General features: G+C 37.5%; 2 protein-coding genes across 2 annotated transcripts; both read left to right on the forward strand.

The window, feature by feature from the left end:
- Window positions 1–6,928: 6,928 nt before the first annotated feature.
- LOC122658504 (MLO-like protein 3) lies at window positions 6,929–11,571 on the forward strand. Its single transcript, XM_043853534.1, has 15 exons — window positions 6,929–7,062; window positions 7,136–7,193; window positions 7,304–7,551; window positions 7,670–7,786; window positions 8,004–8,064; window positions 8,837–8,916; window positions 9,326–9,400; window positions 9,494–9,582; window positions 9,873–9,922; window positions 10,016–10,056; window positions 10,155–10,328; window positions 10,423–10,458; window positions 10,585–10,652; window positions 10,776–10,836; window positions 10,979–11,571. Exons 1-15 carry the CDS (start codon window positions 6,931–6,933, stop codon window positions 11,324–11,326), a joined length of 1,638 nt encoding a protein of 545 aa, XP_043709469.1. The 5' UTR covers window positions 6,929–6,930; the 3' UTR covers window positions 11,327–11,571.
- A 947-nt stretch (window positions 11,572–12,518) lies between these two features.
- On the forward strand, window positions 12,519–13,572 carry LOC122641446. Its single transcript, XM_043834684.1, has 2 exons — window positions 12,519–12,893; window positions 12,999–13,572. Exons 1-2 carry the CDS (start codon window positions 12,678–12,680, stop codon window positions 13,554–13,556), a joined length of 774 nt encoding a protein of 257 aa, XP_043690619.1. The 5' UTR covers window positions 12,519–12,677; the 3' UTR covers window positions 13,557–13,572.
- Window positions 13,573–16,480: the final 2,908 nt, after the last annotated feature.

The raw sequence follows: 16,480 nt of genomic DNA on the forward strand, positions 1-16,480 counted from the left end.
TTAATTTGGATTAAATTCACACATTTCATTAGTAAGTTAAGAGAATCATTTTGGATAGGGTAAGTTGTGTCTAAACTCTGAAGGGTATGTGTCCTATGGCCATCCAATTATTTATGATCCAGCTCTTGCCTTTCCTGGCCTACCACTCCACTCTTCTTTTCTTTCAAAGAAAGAAAAAGGGAAAAGAAGAAGAAGAAGATGATGATGATGATCAGTGAAGCAAGTAGACACTTGTTTTCTAGTGAGACCCCATGTGATTTCTTTGGAATGAGTTCTCTTTAAAATTTTTTTTTTTTAAAAAACACCATTAAATCTATTATGGGAGTTGTAACTCTCATACACTCCTCCAGAGACAAATCCTTTTGTCTTGGGAAGATTCAATCTCCACGACATGTCTACATCGAATCCTTATCCCCTCCAATTCGTCTCCTTCAATTCCTTCAATTCTTCATATAGGGTGGAAATGATCATCCTATCCCCTGCCCAAGGTAGGGTCCACTCCCCTCTATTAGAGGAATTGAAGGAATTGGAGGTGATAATTATTATGTCTGCATCCATGATCCACATCCACAAATTATTCGAGTCCTGTGCAATTGGTATGGTCTTTTAGGGATTTTTATCGCCCCCAGTACTGGGGGCACTGCTGTGCGCATCGTGCGGCGTAGTAGTGCCCATGTGTGCATGGTAGGGCCCACTGTGCACACATGGGCGCTGATGCACCGCACGATGTGCACAGCAGCAACCCAAGTACTGGGGGCGATAATTTTCCGTCTTTTAGGCAAGGGGTGTTAAACAACATCCTAAACTGAACCGGTTAAACCGATTAAATCCAATCGCAAAAAAACCCAAATCGAATCGAATTGATTCTCTATTGGGCCAGCTTTCATTTGAACATTATGACACCAATTGAAAATCGGACCGCAATGGACCAAGAAAAAATCAGATCAGAACCCATACAAAACAATAAAATAGAAAAACCTATGTTTTTCTCGGAGTGTTTATCATATACGTGACAAATCAAAACAGAATCGGATCAAATCCGATATCAAAATGATAAAAGCCTGATAAGAGAAAACCCAACTGAAACCAAACCGACCGTTTGACATCCCTAGTTTTTTATAAGGGTGTCACTTTGGTACTGGACTCGGAACTTCCTAGTACTTAATGGGATGTTTCTAAGAATTGATTTTGGGACTGATTGTTAAATGGGATGGTATGGTTCTAGTTCAGGTTTCCTACTTTCTCGTAACCGAAAGACCAAAACATTAATGGGCCACTTCCTAACTCAGACTAAACCTTGGGTGTAAGTGATTGCCCACCCCTAGCCCAGCAAAACTAGTTGAGGCTTCTAACCCTTAATTGTTGCGCCTCAATGCATTTTGAAGAGTACCAGCGAGTTCTGGATTCGAGTGGCAATTCACTTTTAACCACAACTCTACAATTATTCTTCAACATCAGTCGGTTCGGACCTCTACTAAGTTTCACCCAAGCTTCACCTTAGTCATGGATAGATCACCCATGTTTGGATCCATAAGCAGTGATAATTCCCTTATGAAGACTCGCTTTTGAAACATATGAAGTGCATGGCTAACTTGATAATAAAAGTTTCATAAGGAGACTGGAGCAGACTACCATAAAACAAAAGTTTGTCTCTCTAAAAAGATTCGATTCAAAACAATTATATGTCCAGGATCCAAAATTTAACGATGTTGTCCGGAATAGTTTCGTTTAAATGGTATGGGTCGGTTTGGTTCATAGTGTCAAGGTAAAAACCTAAATTGAACCATTAAACAATTCTGTATAAAGAAACTAAAACCAAACTGTTTAATAAATAGTTATACGGTTCATAGAAAATGGTGCACCCAAAAACCTATTCTCATAAGAAAAGACGTAAATAATTATTTAATATAAATCTACTCCATCTTTTTTAATTTTGAATAATCATTTAGAAAAAGCATAAATTGTTTTATCAAATTGGAGATGAGGCTATGGAGATGTTGAAGATTCATGAGAGTGCTATTTATATTTTAAACGGTTAAATTAAATAATTTAATAAACGGTTTCGTGGTTCCAATGTAAACCATAGTTTGAAAACCAGGTTATGACTCGGCCGTGTCACCCGAGTCGAGTCAAATTTTGGAAAACCTGGTCAAGAGTCATGTAGACTTAGCCAAGGTGAAAAATAACGCAACTCAGTATTGACTCGCCCGAGTCAAGCAAGATTCGGTTTTTAACCCGAGTCACTTTTAACTAGGCGAGTCTTGCCAATTTTTAAATACATAAATGCTACTTGACTTTTTCTTTTGGGGTCATATAAATACTACTTGATTATGATTGAATAGATCAATAAATATAATAAAGGGGAAAGTTTTCATACACGGTTTTGTAAGCCGTGTATGTGAGAGGGTGGGAGTTTCAAGGCATTAATTAATGGGTGGGGGTTTATGACTTTTCCAACTCTTTGTGATGGCCGTGTATGAAAACTTCCCCCATTAATAAATAATAACTAATAAATGTAAATCTAAATGTCTTACAATTCTAATGTGCTTAGACTACTTTTTGTTTTTTATGTTTTATCAGTATTTTGAATCTTGTGGGGGAATTGTTGGTTTTAAATGAAATTTTAAAACAAATTAAGATTCAAATTAGGTTTAAATACAAAATAAGTTTTATTAATCTTAATGTCTTTATTTACTTATCACTTCAGTTGATTTAAGAGACACTTATGTTTCTTCATAATAATTCTTTTTACTTGATACGTAGCCTCCCCTTGAAGCTCCTAAAGAAAAGAGAAACTCTATTTAGTTATTGAACTCTTGATGTCTCCTCTTAATTCTCCTCTTAATTCCTCCTTTCCATTGCATCTTCATTTTGTATATAAATGGAGGAGGGTTTAGCCTCTTTGCATATCAATCAATCAAGTAATCAAGTCTTCTTTAGAAGTGCATGTGTGATTTGAGCTTGCATGTGTTTTTCATGCATTCTCTTATTTTCTTTTGAGTTTTTGAAAAGGTCTTTTGTGTGAGTTCTTTTAAGTTTGAGCACAGTCCTGTAGTACTCGAAGGGGTCTAGTAGTCGAGTGCACGATTACTAGGAGAGCCGGTGGACTGTTTTATCTTGGAGGCCGATTCGCATATTCCCGGTTGCACCATAGGGGGCGTCTATGGTCTTAAGGACAGTGTCAAGTGACACGACTCAGCTTGTGATTTTTTTTTTCTTACCAATTACTATTACAGGTTTACGAAAGAATCCGTGCAAGAGATAATTTGAAAGCTCTCTTACCATCAAGGCAACAAATTAGGTTTGATCTCTCAATATTCTGACAATAATAGATTATATTGAGCCATGATGTTGTTGAAACACCATGAATATCTTGTTGTTGTCTCAGAAGCTACAACCCCAACTCCACATCTGCTCATAAGCTTAGAAACAAGTAAACGATAGAAGAGAATGAGATTCAAGTATATTTTTGAAAAAGTAGCTTAAAGAGTTGCAGGATTTGGCTAAGCAGGATTGGTCCTGTCTTTTATCATTTAATCTTCTCAAATGTTCAATAGAATATGATAAATTTGGAAATTTTGATGCATGAACATGTTTGCAAAGACAAGGGCATTACTGTTACATTGCAACAACCATAAGGAAATTCCCTGTCCCTAGTGAAACCCATTCTGCATGATCAAAAGCAAAGGAGAACTCTGAAAAACTATTTGACTAGAGCTACAGAATCCCAATTAATGAGCTTGTATATGTGCTTAAAACACTGCTTATATGCTCCTTAATCTCTTCTTCCCATATTGAGTTGCTCCATAGTACAGCCTTCACAAATTCTTGCTTTTTGGTTGAACAGTTCATTCTAACTTTCTCATCAATGTGATACTTCTTGTATTGTCCATAATGTTAAACAAATTATATATATATCAACCAAATGAAACTGAACAATGGATGCATTAAGTAAATAAAATTAAGTTTTTATCCATGTTGAGCTTAATTCCTTAATCATCTTAGTTTGATGGATGGTATTTTATTTTACCAATGAAATGAATGTTGAGTGAGTGCATTAAGGAGCTACAAGCTATGGTCATACCAACTGCATCCCAATTGGATAGAGTGCAAGTGAAATAGAACATTAATGCCACATATAGAAAACCTACAAGCTGCGGGGATCGAATCGGGGAGGGGATAAGATATCAGCCAAGAGGTCTCGAACTCGAGACCTCTTGGTGAGCATGGGCATGAAGCGTACCACGGCTCACCAACTGAGCTATGCAGTTATTGGTAAATCAAAGATAGTTTCTACTACTAGGGAACTCTGATGAATTTATTTGTCATTTGTACTCTTTGACATTTACCCAAAAAAAATAAAAGTGTACTCTTTGACCTTTCGAGATCTTTTATGTTATCAACCCCATCTGTCATATGTGATCTTCTTCTTGTACAGTGAACAATACTGAATTATTGTTGGATATAAATTGTGTTACTGCTGTAACCATTTCCATGGCTACCTCAGTATCCATGAGATGTACTGCCTGCAGCACTTCTACTACTTCCTCCATTGATGTGCACCATAATTGTTTGGCTTCCACTTCCAGATTCGTAACCAAACCAATTCACTACAGTGGGCACAGCTCCTGCTGCTGCTTCACTCCCACTATTACCTTCCTCATGTCCAGCCCCATAACCCACGTACCAAGCCTGCTTCATTTGCATCACAAATGGATTTTATTTTATCTAGAAGTAAAATAGTCATATATGCTTTACCCTAAAATGGATTTTAGGGGTTTATCTTGTATTGAGTTTGTGGAATAAGGCTTTTCAATTTGGTTTCATTTTGTGGGTCGAAAGACTATGGCTGTCTCTTTCTCTATTTCAATAAATCCAGTGGTGGTTTTGAAGTTTTAGGCTTTCTAGCATTTCTTTAACTATCTTACAATCATCAACTTTTCTGCTACATTTGTTCGAAGATTGGTTTTGATTCTTATTTGCCTTTGATTTCAGATTAAAATTTTCGTAACTAGATTTTTGTCAGACAAACATTTTTGTTTTCCACACTGTAGGATCAGTTTTTGATTCATAGACTCTTGAAGAACAATGGCAACGTCTAGGGTCCCAAGGAGGGAGGGGAGTTGAGAGTTCATGAAAATGTGGAGGAACTTGCCACCGATTTGGCTGACCATATAGCTGAATTATGTGAGATATCAATGAAGGAGAGCGGGTTCTTTGCCATTGCCTTAACTGGTGGTTCTCTCATCAGTTTGATAGGGGTAAAAACGCTTTCCCTTTCCACAGCTTTGTTGAGTGATTTTTTTTTGTGTTTCTTGGGCCACTAAAATTCATCCATTGCAAATTAATTCAAAAAAAGAATGGAGAATATAATTTGGTTTAATCTGTTGTGTTAATTCATTGACAACTTGATGGGTCTTTAGCTCAAATTGGTAGAGAACTTGGAACACGAGCATGTTCTAAGAGGATGGTGGTTCGAGTCTACCAAGGCCCTCTTTATTCAATTGTTTATAGCATAGTTAGTTATGCCACTAATCCACACAAGAACCCAATTTTAATGGAATCTTTGAAATTTGACATCTTTTTATACTTACTTTAGTTATATTAATGAGATATTTTAATTTTATGCTAAGGTTGGTAAGAGAAAAGGATTTTACAAGTCTTTTTTTTGGTATAATTGACAAAGAAATGGTATTATTGTAATTAATATCAAATAGGAAAGAACAGGTTTTACCAAACACCATTTTTGTTCTGAACGGCATTTTTTAGACCGTTACCAAACGGTCATTTTCGGTCTCAGAATGCCGTTCTAGACCAGAAACGCAAAAAAATGTTTCTAGTCAAGAACGAACGTTCTTTATTCAGACCATTACCAAACGTAGCCTTAGGCACCCAGATACTTGGAAGGGCACATAGTAAATGACGAAATGCTTCGAGAATCAAGTCATCTTCCTCACAAAGTCAAGAAATTAAATATGGACATCATTGTCATTTGGACATTTGATCCATCATTTATAACCTCATACTGTAGGGGTCTAGAAGTTGAACCTTCCTTCAAAAGTTTAGATTCGGTCTTATAAACATTTCTGTGGTATTTGTTCCATATCAAACCAATTGGTACAAATCCGATACGTATCGGTATCAGGACTTCATAAGTCATGGATGCAGTTCCACATTTAAATATTCCAATCAAACAGGTTTCCAAGTGGGTTGTGAGGTCTTACATGGATCCGGCCGGGTCTGTTTGGTCTATCCAAAGGGTGGACCAGACTTCCGTATTACCACAGTCTCGGAGCAGCTGAATCTAGGGTTTTTGTTTTCAGATAGATACGCTGGATCGGAATCGACAGCTACTGATTCGACCTGGATTCCGAACCTTAAAAAAAAATAAAATCAAGATTTAAGTTTGTCCACATGTACCTGCATTCCAAGTGCCAAGTGGCAATTTGAACCATTGAGAGGATGCTGTGAAACTGATAGAGGAGTTTAGATCTGCTACTTACATGGGGACAGGTGGGGACAGTTCTGAACCCTTCATGGGGTGTAGGACCTGCCTCTAGGATGTGGAACCCATGTCTCATGGAGGGGTCAGATCTATCCCCACTCCGTATACTCTATTCCTATTAAGAGTATAGCGAGTGCAAGTTATAAGTGGAAGACCACGGTCACCTGCAAAATCCAAAAGTGGGTAAAACCTAAAACCATAGATTATGACTCCGAGTGAATAAGCCAGGTGTCATAAAGAATTGAACGTTTTCCTTGACTAGTACGTCCTCTCTTCTTCTTTGTCTTAATTTTATTAACTTACTATTACTCTCTTCATCACTACCATTTCAATTGTCTATATAGATACTGAAGAAGAAAGTAGAAGAAGAAGAAGAAGAAGATCACAGACATTGCAAGAGAAACAGTCTTCAACGATCAGAGAAGATGGCAGCAGGGGAAAGCTCTGCCACAGATCGCTCTCTCCAAGATACATCCACTTGGGCACTGGCTACTGTTTGCTTCTGCTTCATCTCTTTCTCAATTCTTCTTGAGCACTCCATTAATATCATCTCCAAAGTAAGTATTTAATTAAACCCAAATTATATTCTCCATTCTTTTATTGAATTAATTTGCAATGAATGAATTTCAGTGGCTTAAGAAGCACCACAAGAAATCACTCAACGAAGCTGTGGAAAAGCTTAAATCAGGTCTGGGTTTGTATTCAAACATAAATTTTTTTTTACTTCTTTAATAAATGATTTCATAATTTGGTTTCTGGGTTTCTGGTTTCTGTTCTGATGGTTCATGGGTGTTGCAGAACTGATGCTTGTAGGTTTCATTTCACTTATATTAGCAACAACACAAAGAGCCATTCCCAATATCTGCATACCCATTAAAGCTGCAGACACCATGCTTCCATGCCGTAAAAATAAAACCAAAACAGGGGTGAAACTAAAGGTGATCGAACACTTATTAAAGAAGAGTGGTTCATGGCATAGACTCTTATTAGCCTCTGGGAGTACTGGAACTGGTGCCAGTTCCAATTCTGATAAATGTGCCAGTAAAGTATGTCTACAATTAATCAATTAATTGCTTTCTCTATATATCATCTAAAATCAAAACCTGCAAAACAGAGGGTAATTATACTAAAATAATGGATTATATATGTTTATATGATTTGCAGGGAATGGTTTCTCTGGTTTCACAACAAGGGTTACGCCAATTACATATCTTCATCTTTATATTAGCAGCAACTCAACTTGTCTACAGTCTTCTCACCATGGTATTAGGAAAAGCTAAGGTACAGAGTCTCTAATCCCAGTTTACTGACCCACCTGCCCAAGAAAAAACCTCTTTTCATGGAGGAATATTGACTTTGACCTGATGATTTCAATTCAAGATTCCAAATTCCTTTAAATTTGAATTGTTGAACTTGGACCAGGACCCAACCCTCTTAGGACCACCCATTAAAGTGGGTAATGGTCAGAAGTTAATTTTTTCAATTCTTGGATTAACAGATGAAGCGTTGGAAAGCTTGGGAAGAAGAGACTCGAACCATCTCATACCAAGTGGCTAATGGTATACTTCTATACCTCTATCTTCTTCCATTTCTCTTTAATTAATTATCTTATGGTTTACTTGAAAACTTCAGTTAATTAGTATATCTATCACTGTATCACATTCTCCATTTTAATAATACAAGGTCGGTCTAAGTAATAGAGACATCTATATATTCAACAATCTTAAGGTAGCACATTCTAGAGGTTGTTAATAAGTCAAGTCATTGCTCCCACAATTGAACTATTAATTTACTTATAAGTAGAAAAATAGTTCTTTACCAAAAAAAAAACAAAAATTTAGAAAAATCAAGAGAGAGGATTCTCTGACCTAGCAACATGCGTAGGGAACACACCACTCAGGAACGACGAAAATATTTCATACATAAGGGTAGAGAGGTCATTTCGTGTGAAGATGAGAGAGATAGATCAAGAGTATGGACCAGTGTACCCTCCATTGTCAGCTCAGAGAACCTTTCCCCAAAAATCAATATAGGAGTCATAGAACTTAGGAAGAGGGTTTCCTCTTATGCCTGTGTGTATTTTTTTGCACCAATAGGAATGAAGGGTTTGAACTGTCAAATAAAGGGTTTTTTTTTTTAATGGAGGAGAGAGAGTGTGGATCCCATTATTTTTTTGAGGGGGCATGTAAAAGAATCCACACGATGACATAGTGCAGTTCCTTTTCTCTAGGAGTTGTGTCCAAAGAAATGAAATGGGAGCTTTAGATTGCAAAATTATCATGTTTCCTTGCTTTAATTTGCTTCCTTAAATTTAATGTCTCTTCAATTCAGATCCTAAACGGTTTAGATTTATACGGCAAACAACATTTGGAAGACGGCATATGAGTATTTGGACAGAATCGCTATGGATTGTGAGTTCACATTCTCCTCTTTTTTCTTCTTTGATCGAAGGAATGAAGTTTACTTAGGCTCCATCTGGTTGCAAGGTAAATAAAGAAATTGAAAATTAAATTAAATTAAGACGAAATAGATACTGCTATAATCATTATCTAACATAATTAATTGTTGCAAGTCTCAAGTCAAAGTTAAAAGAGCAACAAAATTTCTTACATTTTGAAAAAATAAATAATTTTTTTTGAAAAATATAATTACCAATTATGATAAGAGTTTTAAGTAGGATAAAGGTTTTTTTTTCTTTTTTGAATCACTTTCATTTCCCTTCCTTTGACTTGCAACTAGATGGAGCCTTAGTTATTTTCTCATATATGAAGTTCACATGAAATAATGCATTGCACTGATCATAAATGTGGAATGGAGCAGAAATGTTTCTTCCGCCAATTCTTTAATTCAGTGGCGAAAGTTGATTATCTCACGTTGCGCCATGGCTTCATCGCAGTAAGATTATCTTTCAGATTAAGTACCTACTGTCTTTTTCAAAGATACTGAACAAGAATTACTGACAAAATAATCTTTCTTAATTCCTAATAGGCTCATTTGCCCACACACAGCAACTTCAATTTCCAACAATACATACAACGATCCTTGGAGGATGATTTCAAAGTAGTTGTGGGAATCAGGTCATAAGTTTACCCTCTTACCATCTGATTATATTCTGATATAATATATATATATACTCTTCATGAAAGTATTCTTCATTGAAATGTGAAGACAAACATCCATTCAAAGCACCATTTGATCTAGTTTACACTCACTCTTGCCCATTTCTCTAACTTGAAAATATTTAGAACTCAATATAAACATGAAACCATACCATTGTTTTGAATCCAAAACATTGAAAGAAGTACAAAGGCATTTCCATCAACCATAGATATATAATCTTACCAGTCTAATTTGTTTGTCTCAACAGTCCCCCTATGTGGTTAGCTGTCGTCATCTTCATGCTTGCTGATGTGCATGGTAAGAATGCTATGAATCCTTCAATTTACAACATTTTTTCCCCCTTTTCAAACACTATTTCTGTTGATTCTAAGATCTTTTGAGCTGAACCAGGATGGCATATGTATCTTTGGGTAGCCTATGCTCCATTGATTGTAAGTGTTTAAGCAACATACCCCTTTTCTTTTCTTTCTTCCCCCCATCCCCCGAACTCTAGTTTTCTGATCACTACCCGCTCTTACTTCATCTGTAGTTCGTCCTAACTCTTGGAACCAAGCTTGAAGTCATTGTTGCAAGAATGGCTCTGCAACTCAAAGACCTGAACATTGTAATTACAGGAGCCCCTGTGGTGCAACCTAATGACAATCTTTTCTGGTTCAGCCAACCTAAATTTGTGTTGACACTTCTTCATTTTACCCTGTTCATGGTAAGTCTCCTTTTAATGCCAGCAAAAGAGAATTCCTGTTTAAATGATATTTGATCTCAAAATTAAATGACTCTACTTTTTCTTATCTTCCTAGAATGCTTTCGACGTGGCATTCTTTATCTGGGTAACGGTGCGTGTCCCCTCTTCCCTTTGTTCTGATGTCAAATACAAACTCAAATACCAGCATAATAGATTGGTGTGGGGGAAAAGAACTTCTCAGCTGATTATTTTTATTTTTCATTTCTGATGTTTCCAGTTAGAATTTGGGATCAACTCTTGTTATCATGAGTACATCGAGATTACAATCACAAGGGTGGTATTAGCGTAAGTGCCATCTTCCTTCTTATCAGTTACAATTTCCTCTCCTTCCTCTGTTTTATGCTTTAGAGGAACAGCAACTATTAGTATTTCATGACTAGTGAACACCAACTTCTTTTGGTATGTTAGGGTGATTGTACAAGTCATTTGCAGCTACATTACTCTCCCACTCTATGCCCTTGTTACACAGGTAAGTTCTATAAATAATCAAATAATCTGTTATGAACACTCACAAACATCTAAGTTACTGGTAACCATGGGATGACTCACATGCATCTGAATGGATCATATAACTGAACAATAAATTACAAAGGATTGTTGTTTGGACACAGATGGGTTCTCACTTCAAGAGTGCGGTGCTGGAAGAACAAACCGCCAAAGTAATAAAGCAATGGTATGCAGACGTGAAGAAGAGGCAGAAGATGAAGAAATTAACAAGTCTACCTAACTCTGAAATTGGGAGCAGCAGGAAAACTATTACTAGGGAAGTTTCTTCCCCAACTACATCCCCCCGGCCAACAAGGACACTTTCAAAAACTATTTCTTCTCTCAATTGGAATGATGAAATCAGTCAAGTCCAAGAGGAACCAGGTGAGGCCAATGTTCCTTCTAGGGCATTGGTAGTAGAATTGCCAATCTTGGAGTGTCATGAGAAGCCCTCCACAATCAGAAAGAACTGAATTCATATGATGCAATGGATAGATAGCTTCAGTGGTTTGTTTACATTCAACATGTGACACTGAGATTGTCACATCAAATGAGAGAACCTAAGCCTACAACAGCTCCTAGCAGGCCATACCTGGCCATACAGAAGCTGTTGTTATAATATGTCATCCCTATACCTTGATTTAAGATGACAAAATGTGTACATGTATGAATTTTTTGATCCCCCTAGCAAACATAAAAATGCAACATTTTATCCATTTGGTCTTAAAACTTAAGGACTGATCCTACACAACTGTTAAAAGGCAGGCAGAAACTGGATCCAAACACAGCAATTTTGTAGGCTAACATCCTAACAGAAAATAACTTGGAGCTCTGATGTACAATAAGAACCCCCAAGTAATGCTATGTGATTCCATCACAATTAGACATATAAGATCCTCATCGACACTCTTTCATACAAGGTCACGGTGAAGTGTTTATCAATGTTGTTCACTGTCAGATCATTCAAGTGAAAGTCTACTTTATAAATTACTAAATTCATCATAAGAGTACCCAGAAAACAAGAGGAGATGGTGGTTGGAATTCAATGAAAAGGGTAAGAGATCAAACAGAAATTGGATACCTATACAACTGACAAGGCCCAACATACAAGTATGAAGCAATCACCTCTGCCATGGTTACCTCATATAAATATTTGAATGCCACAACCTTAATCCCTTAAGGCCTTACTAGGGTTGGGGGAAGAAAGAAGAGTCAATGTCAGTAGAATGGACAAAGTAGTCATAGTCCATGTGTAAATTGGTGGGGATCGAGGTTATAGGTATAAGTATCAGTCTCACTATCGGCCTCAGCTGATATCGATATGATACCGATATAGATTGGCTGGAATCGGGCCATATCGGGCATAATTTCAGAACTTAGGTACTTTTTGTCTGATCCGTATGCGGATCGGCCTTTTTGGGGATACGATACCCAATAACCGATACCTAGAACCATGATGAGGGGATTGGCAAAAGTCCATACCTATCCTGCCATGGATAAGGGAGATTAAGGAAAGGACCAAATCCTATGTAATTACAATATTAGACTGGTGAAAGGCTCCCTGATATCCCAATCAATCATCCAGGTCCTCATAAAAATTTGCAAAATTTCCAACCTCTTTTTTCCCTTCCACTTGTTAATTGTAATCCCTTACCATTGCCCGAGCACCACAACACTGAAAAACAAGATTTTCTTGGCCCAAAATGAAAAGCCTTTCATTTTCTCTCACTTATTGCTTCTTCTTCCATTGGCACCACATGAAACCTTATTAAATTTAGGTATTGGTGGGTATTAGTGGCCAACAATCTTCTCAGTTTCTCAGCTATGGCTAATCATTGCTTCCCTAACCTTGTTGGAGCAATGGATCGACTTTGGTTCCACCATATCATTTTTCTCTCAGAGCCAATGACAATACTTAGCCCCAAAACCACCAAACCCATGTCAGAGACTCCTTTGATCTCACTTTCAAGTCCAAACCTCTGTGATTCAACTCCTTCAGAGGATGAAATCTCATCAGCCTCATCTCCAACTACTACTCAGGTAATTCTAGTAGTCTAATGATCTGTTTCTGAATTTCTGCTGCTGTCGTGCTTTAGTTATCCCATTCATGTCAATAACTGGGGCTTAATTTATCTTGTGGCAAAGGATGACTTCTACAACGAAGAAGAGGAATTAAGACCCACAAGGTTAAACCTTTCAACAACAACCAAAATCCGGTCCCAATCATCGTCTCCTTCGGTGAAAAAAATCCCAAATCGTCGCAGATATTCAGGTAGTGTTAGTGGTGAGGGAAGGAGATTAAGGAAGACGAAGAGCTGCAAGAGCTTATGGGAACTGGAATACGAAGAGTTAAAAGGGTTCAGCGATCTGGGCTTCAAGTTCAAGAAAGAACTGGTGACACCACGAATGATGAGCGTCATCCCTGGTCTTCAGAGACTGGAGGAATACGAAGGAAGAGAAGAACACCGATGTGCCGACGAAGCACCCAAAGACGATGAAATTGAAGTAGATAGAGAGGAGGATGAGGAGGAGGAGCAAAGAGGAGTAATGAGGCCTTATCTGTCTGAGGCTTGGCTGATAAAGAGACCCGATTCGCCACTCCTCAATCTCAAGATCCCAAGAGCTTCTGCGGCTGATGATATGAAGAAGCATCTTCGGTTCTGGGCCAGAACTGTGGCTGCTGTGATTCAACAAGAATCTTGAAATTTTTTTATTTGAACCTTTTTTGAAAGAAAGAAAAGGAATTGAGAAGTGATGGGAGTACATTTGGTTCAGGGAAAATAAATTCGCCAGTAAAAGTTAAGGGCAATAGATCACTGTGATGTAGCGCCTGCATCAGCACGGGACCAATGAGAATGTACGTGGAATTACAATTACTTGAGTGGGATTTTATATTTCATTCAGAGTTGAACGGTAAATTCACACGTATCTAAAATGGGTTTAGGAAAACTTTTGCCTTAAATCCTTCTAAGGACACTCCTAGGTTAGAGATCAATTACATCTCAACGAACTAAAACGCCTGCGGTTGTGCCAAGTTTTGTTCTCAACTTATTGTTTGGGATTTTGATTGTATTTTGTATTGTCTACGATTATTGGGAAAAACCTCATTTTCCACATACCCTTGTGACTTGTGAGTTGTCACTTGTGACATCAAAGGGTAAGCTTTTCAACTATCCTTGGAAGAAGTAGAGAATGGATGTCGTGACGTTTAGATAAATTACATACCCTTGTGTCATCAAGAAATAAATAGAAAAATACCTGGTCGCGTGGTTCTTGCATTTAGACACAGTATCACTTGTCCTCATGAAAGTACTATTGTACTTTTACTAAAAAATAGAAATCTCTTCCAAATCAATGCTCGAGCATGCGTTACCATTATCCAGTGCACAAATGCAGGCTCTAAAGGCCCAAGCAACGTTCTCTAGACAATAAAAAAATTTATTGTAAGGAGACATAGGATAAATAAAGGATCAGGAACCCTTGCCCGTAATAAAATTAAGGAATATAATATAGAAGATGCGAGGGAAGACAATAATATCCACACGTTATGGAAGAGGATTTATGGTTTGAAACACAAATTTTGCAGTGGAGTGTGTCTTAGAACCCACCTAATTTATCCTTAGGATTGACTATGGAAAACACACACACACACACATACTTATCTTCATAAAGCTTGAAAATGGAAAGACAAAATTAATGGGACTGATAATAATTATTTCCAACTTATCCTTAAAAAGAGAAATCCTCTCGTTCCATCTACCACAGTTTATGAACTCTTGATTGATCAGAAACTAGAGATTCGATGTAAATATAATGATTTCCACTAAGCTTTAATCCTAGCCAGAAAATGCATTGTGGGGAGTGGGTGACATGGGACTCCATGTTGTTTCTACATATTCATATCCTTTGGAGCTAGATGAGGTGCCCCATTTATCTTTACATTTCCTCATTGGAGTGGTTGGTGGCAAACGGATTGCTTATTTTACCTAAAATCCTTGTTCAATTATTGGGTCGGATATTTTTAAAATTTCAGCCTAAACCTTGATCCCCTTGGCTTGGTCCAGACTCCAGACCCATTCTGGCCCTAATTAAGACCTAAAAACCTCAACCTGAGCCCAACCCTGTCAAACTCAGTCTGGTTCAGGTCTGCCCTAATTGGCTCTGATTGGGCCGAACTAAGCAAGATTGGCCCTGATTGACCCTGATCTTTCTTTGCCATTTAATTAAGGTCGAGTTGACCTTAATTGGCCCTGACCCTAATACTTTCGAGAATTATCCATATCTAAAATCAATTCTCCTGACTATTAAAAGAAAAAAAAAAAACACAAATCCATTTGTCTTATGTTAAACATATTCAACACTTGTTTAAACACATACTTATTCCTTAGCCTCATACCATTCGGGGTTGGGTTGGGTTGGGTTGGGTTGGGTTGGGTTGGGCTGGGCCGGGCTCAACCTAAGACCTCAACCCTAGCCTAGCCCGACATGCATCCCATATATATACGTCTATCATACACCGACCACTGTCATGCACTCTCCCATAATTCTTGATTTTTAAAGCTCTATTTTACCACTAAGAAAACTCCATGTGTGCTACAACTTGACATGTGAACAAGGGACTTAAGGATCTATCTGTCCACAAAAATTGGGTTTCATCCAACATTTCAAGTGGCAAATTTTGGACCTAATCAAATAAGCTTATTTAATTGGGTCAAATACTTTATCCTAATTATTATTTTTTGGGGTAAACGTCCTAATTAATTTTTGAACTTATGCCATTATGCACATTAAAATGGTTTCTTCATTTATTTCAACAGTTTTTTTTTTGTTGGGTTTAATGCCTTTTTAATAAGGTTTATGAGCCATAAACAATATTAAATGATCATTATTTTAGCATCTTGTAAAATGGTTTAAAACGTCGAAGAGACAAGAAAGTAACATTTTCAACCTCCCTATCAATTTTCTCTATCCCTATCATTATTTTACCACTTGATCTGATAAAAATTTGCCCTTTAAACAGCCACCTGTTTGGTTTAAATCAGTTCCAATTTTTGAAAGATTCAGATTGTGTTTGGTATGCATTTTTTAAACAAATTATGGATTCAGAACGCGATCTAAAACGAGAAAATAGAGAAGAATCGGATTTCATAATCATTTCAAGAATCCAAATTTATTAAATAGACAAGAGTTTTGTCATGCTTACATCCAGCACTCCCTCATCATGCCTGACTTTATTAATTACCAAGTGACTATTCAGTTGGGTTTCAAATTTGCTGGACATACTCTCCTTATCACCCACTGAAACGCTACCTGGTCGCATGGCCAGCGAGACTAATTCGCCTAGACACAAAACCGCCGTGTCCCTATATATGGAAAGGTGAAAATCCCACCCAAGTCGATGTTTGTGCATGCACTCCCATTGGCCAATGAGATTGTGCAGGCTCTAGAGGCCCATGCAGCGTTCTCTTTCCCACGCAGGTCGATGTTTGTGCATGCACTCTCATTAGCCAACGTGAATGTGCAGGCTCTAGAGGCCCATGCAGCGTTCTCTTTCCCATATATTTTTTAAATTTCCTGAAACTCTTTCTATGAAAGGTTTATGAAACTATATATAAAGCCGCAATGGG

This window comes from Telopea speciosissima, chromosome 1 (genome assembly GCF_018873765.1).
Source record: "Telopea speciosissima isolate NSW1024214 ecotype Mountain lineage chromosome 1, Tspe_v1, whole genome shotgun sequence".
NCBI lineage: Eukaryota > Viridiplantae > Streptophyta > Magnoliopsida > Proteales > Proteaceae > Telopea > Telopea speciosissima.

Bases quoted from the DNA above. Each gene is read 5' to 3' on its own strand.
- LOC122658504 (XM_043853534.1), top strand. From the start codon at position 6,931: ATGGCAGCAGGGGAAAGCTCTGCCACAGATCGCTCTCTCCAAGATACA. The intron at 7,787-8,003 runs GTACAGAGTCTC...TTGGATTAACAG, and splicing joins TGGTATTAGGAAAAGCTAAG to ATGAAGCGTTGGAAAGCTTG. The intron at 10,837-10,978 runs GTAAGTTCTATA...GTTTGGACACAG, and splicing joins TCTATGCCCTTGTTACACAG to ATGGGTTCTCACTTCAAGAG.
- LOC122641446 (XM_043834684.1), top strand. From the start codon at position 12,678: ATGGCTAATCATTGCTTCCCTAACCTTGTTGGAGCAATGGATCGACTT. The intron at 12,894-12,998 runs GTAATTCTAGTA...CTTGTGGCAAAG, and splicing joins CATCTCCAACTACTACTCAG to GATGACTTCTACAACGAAGA.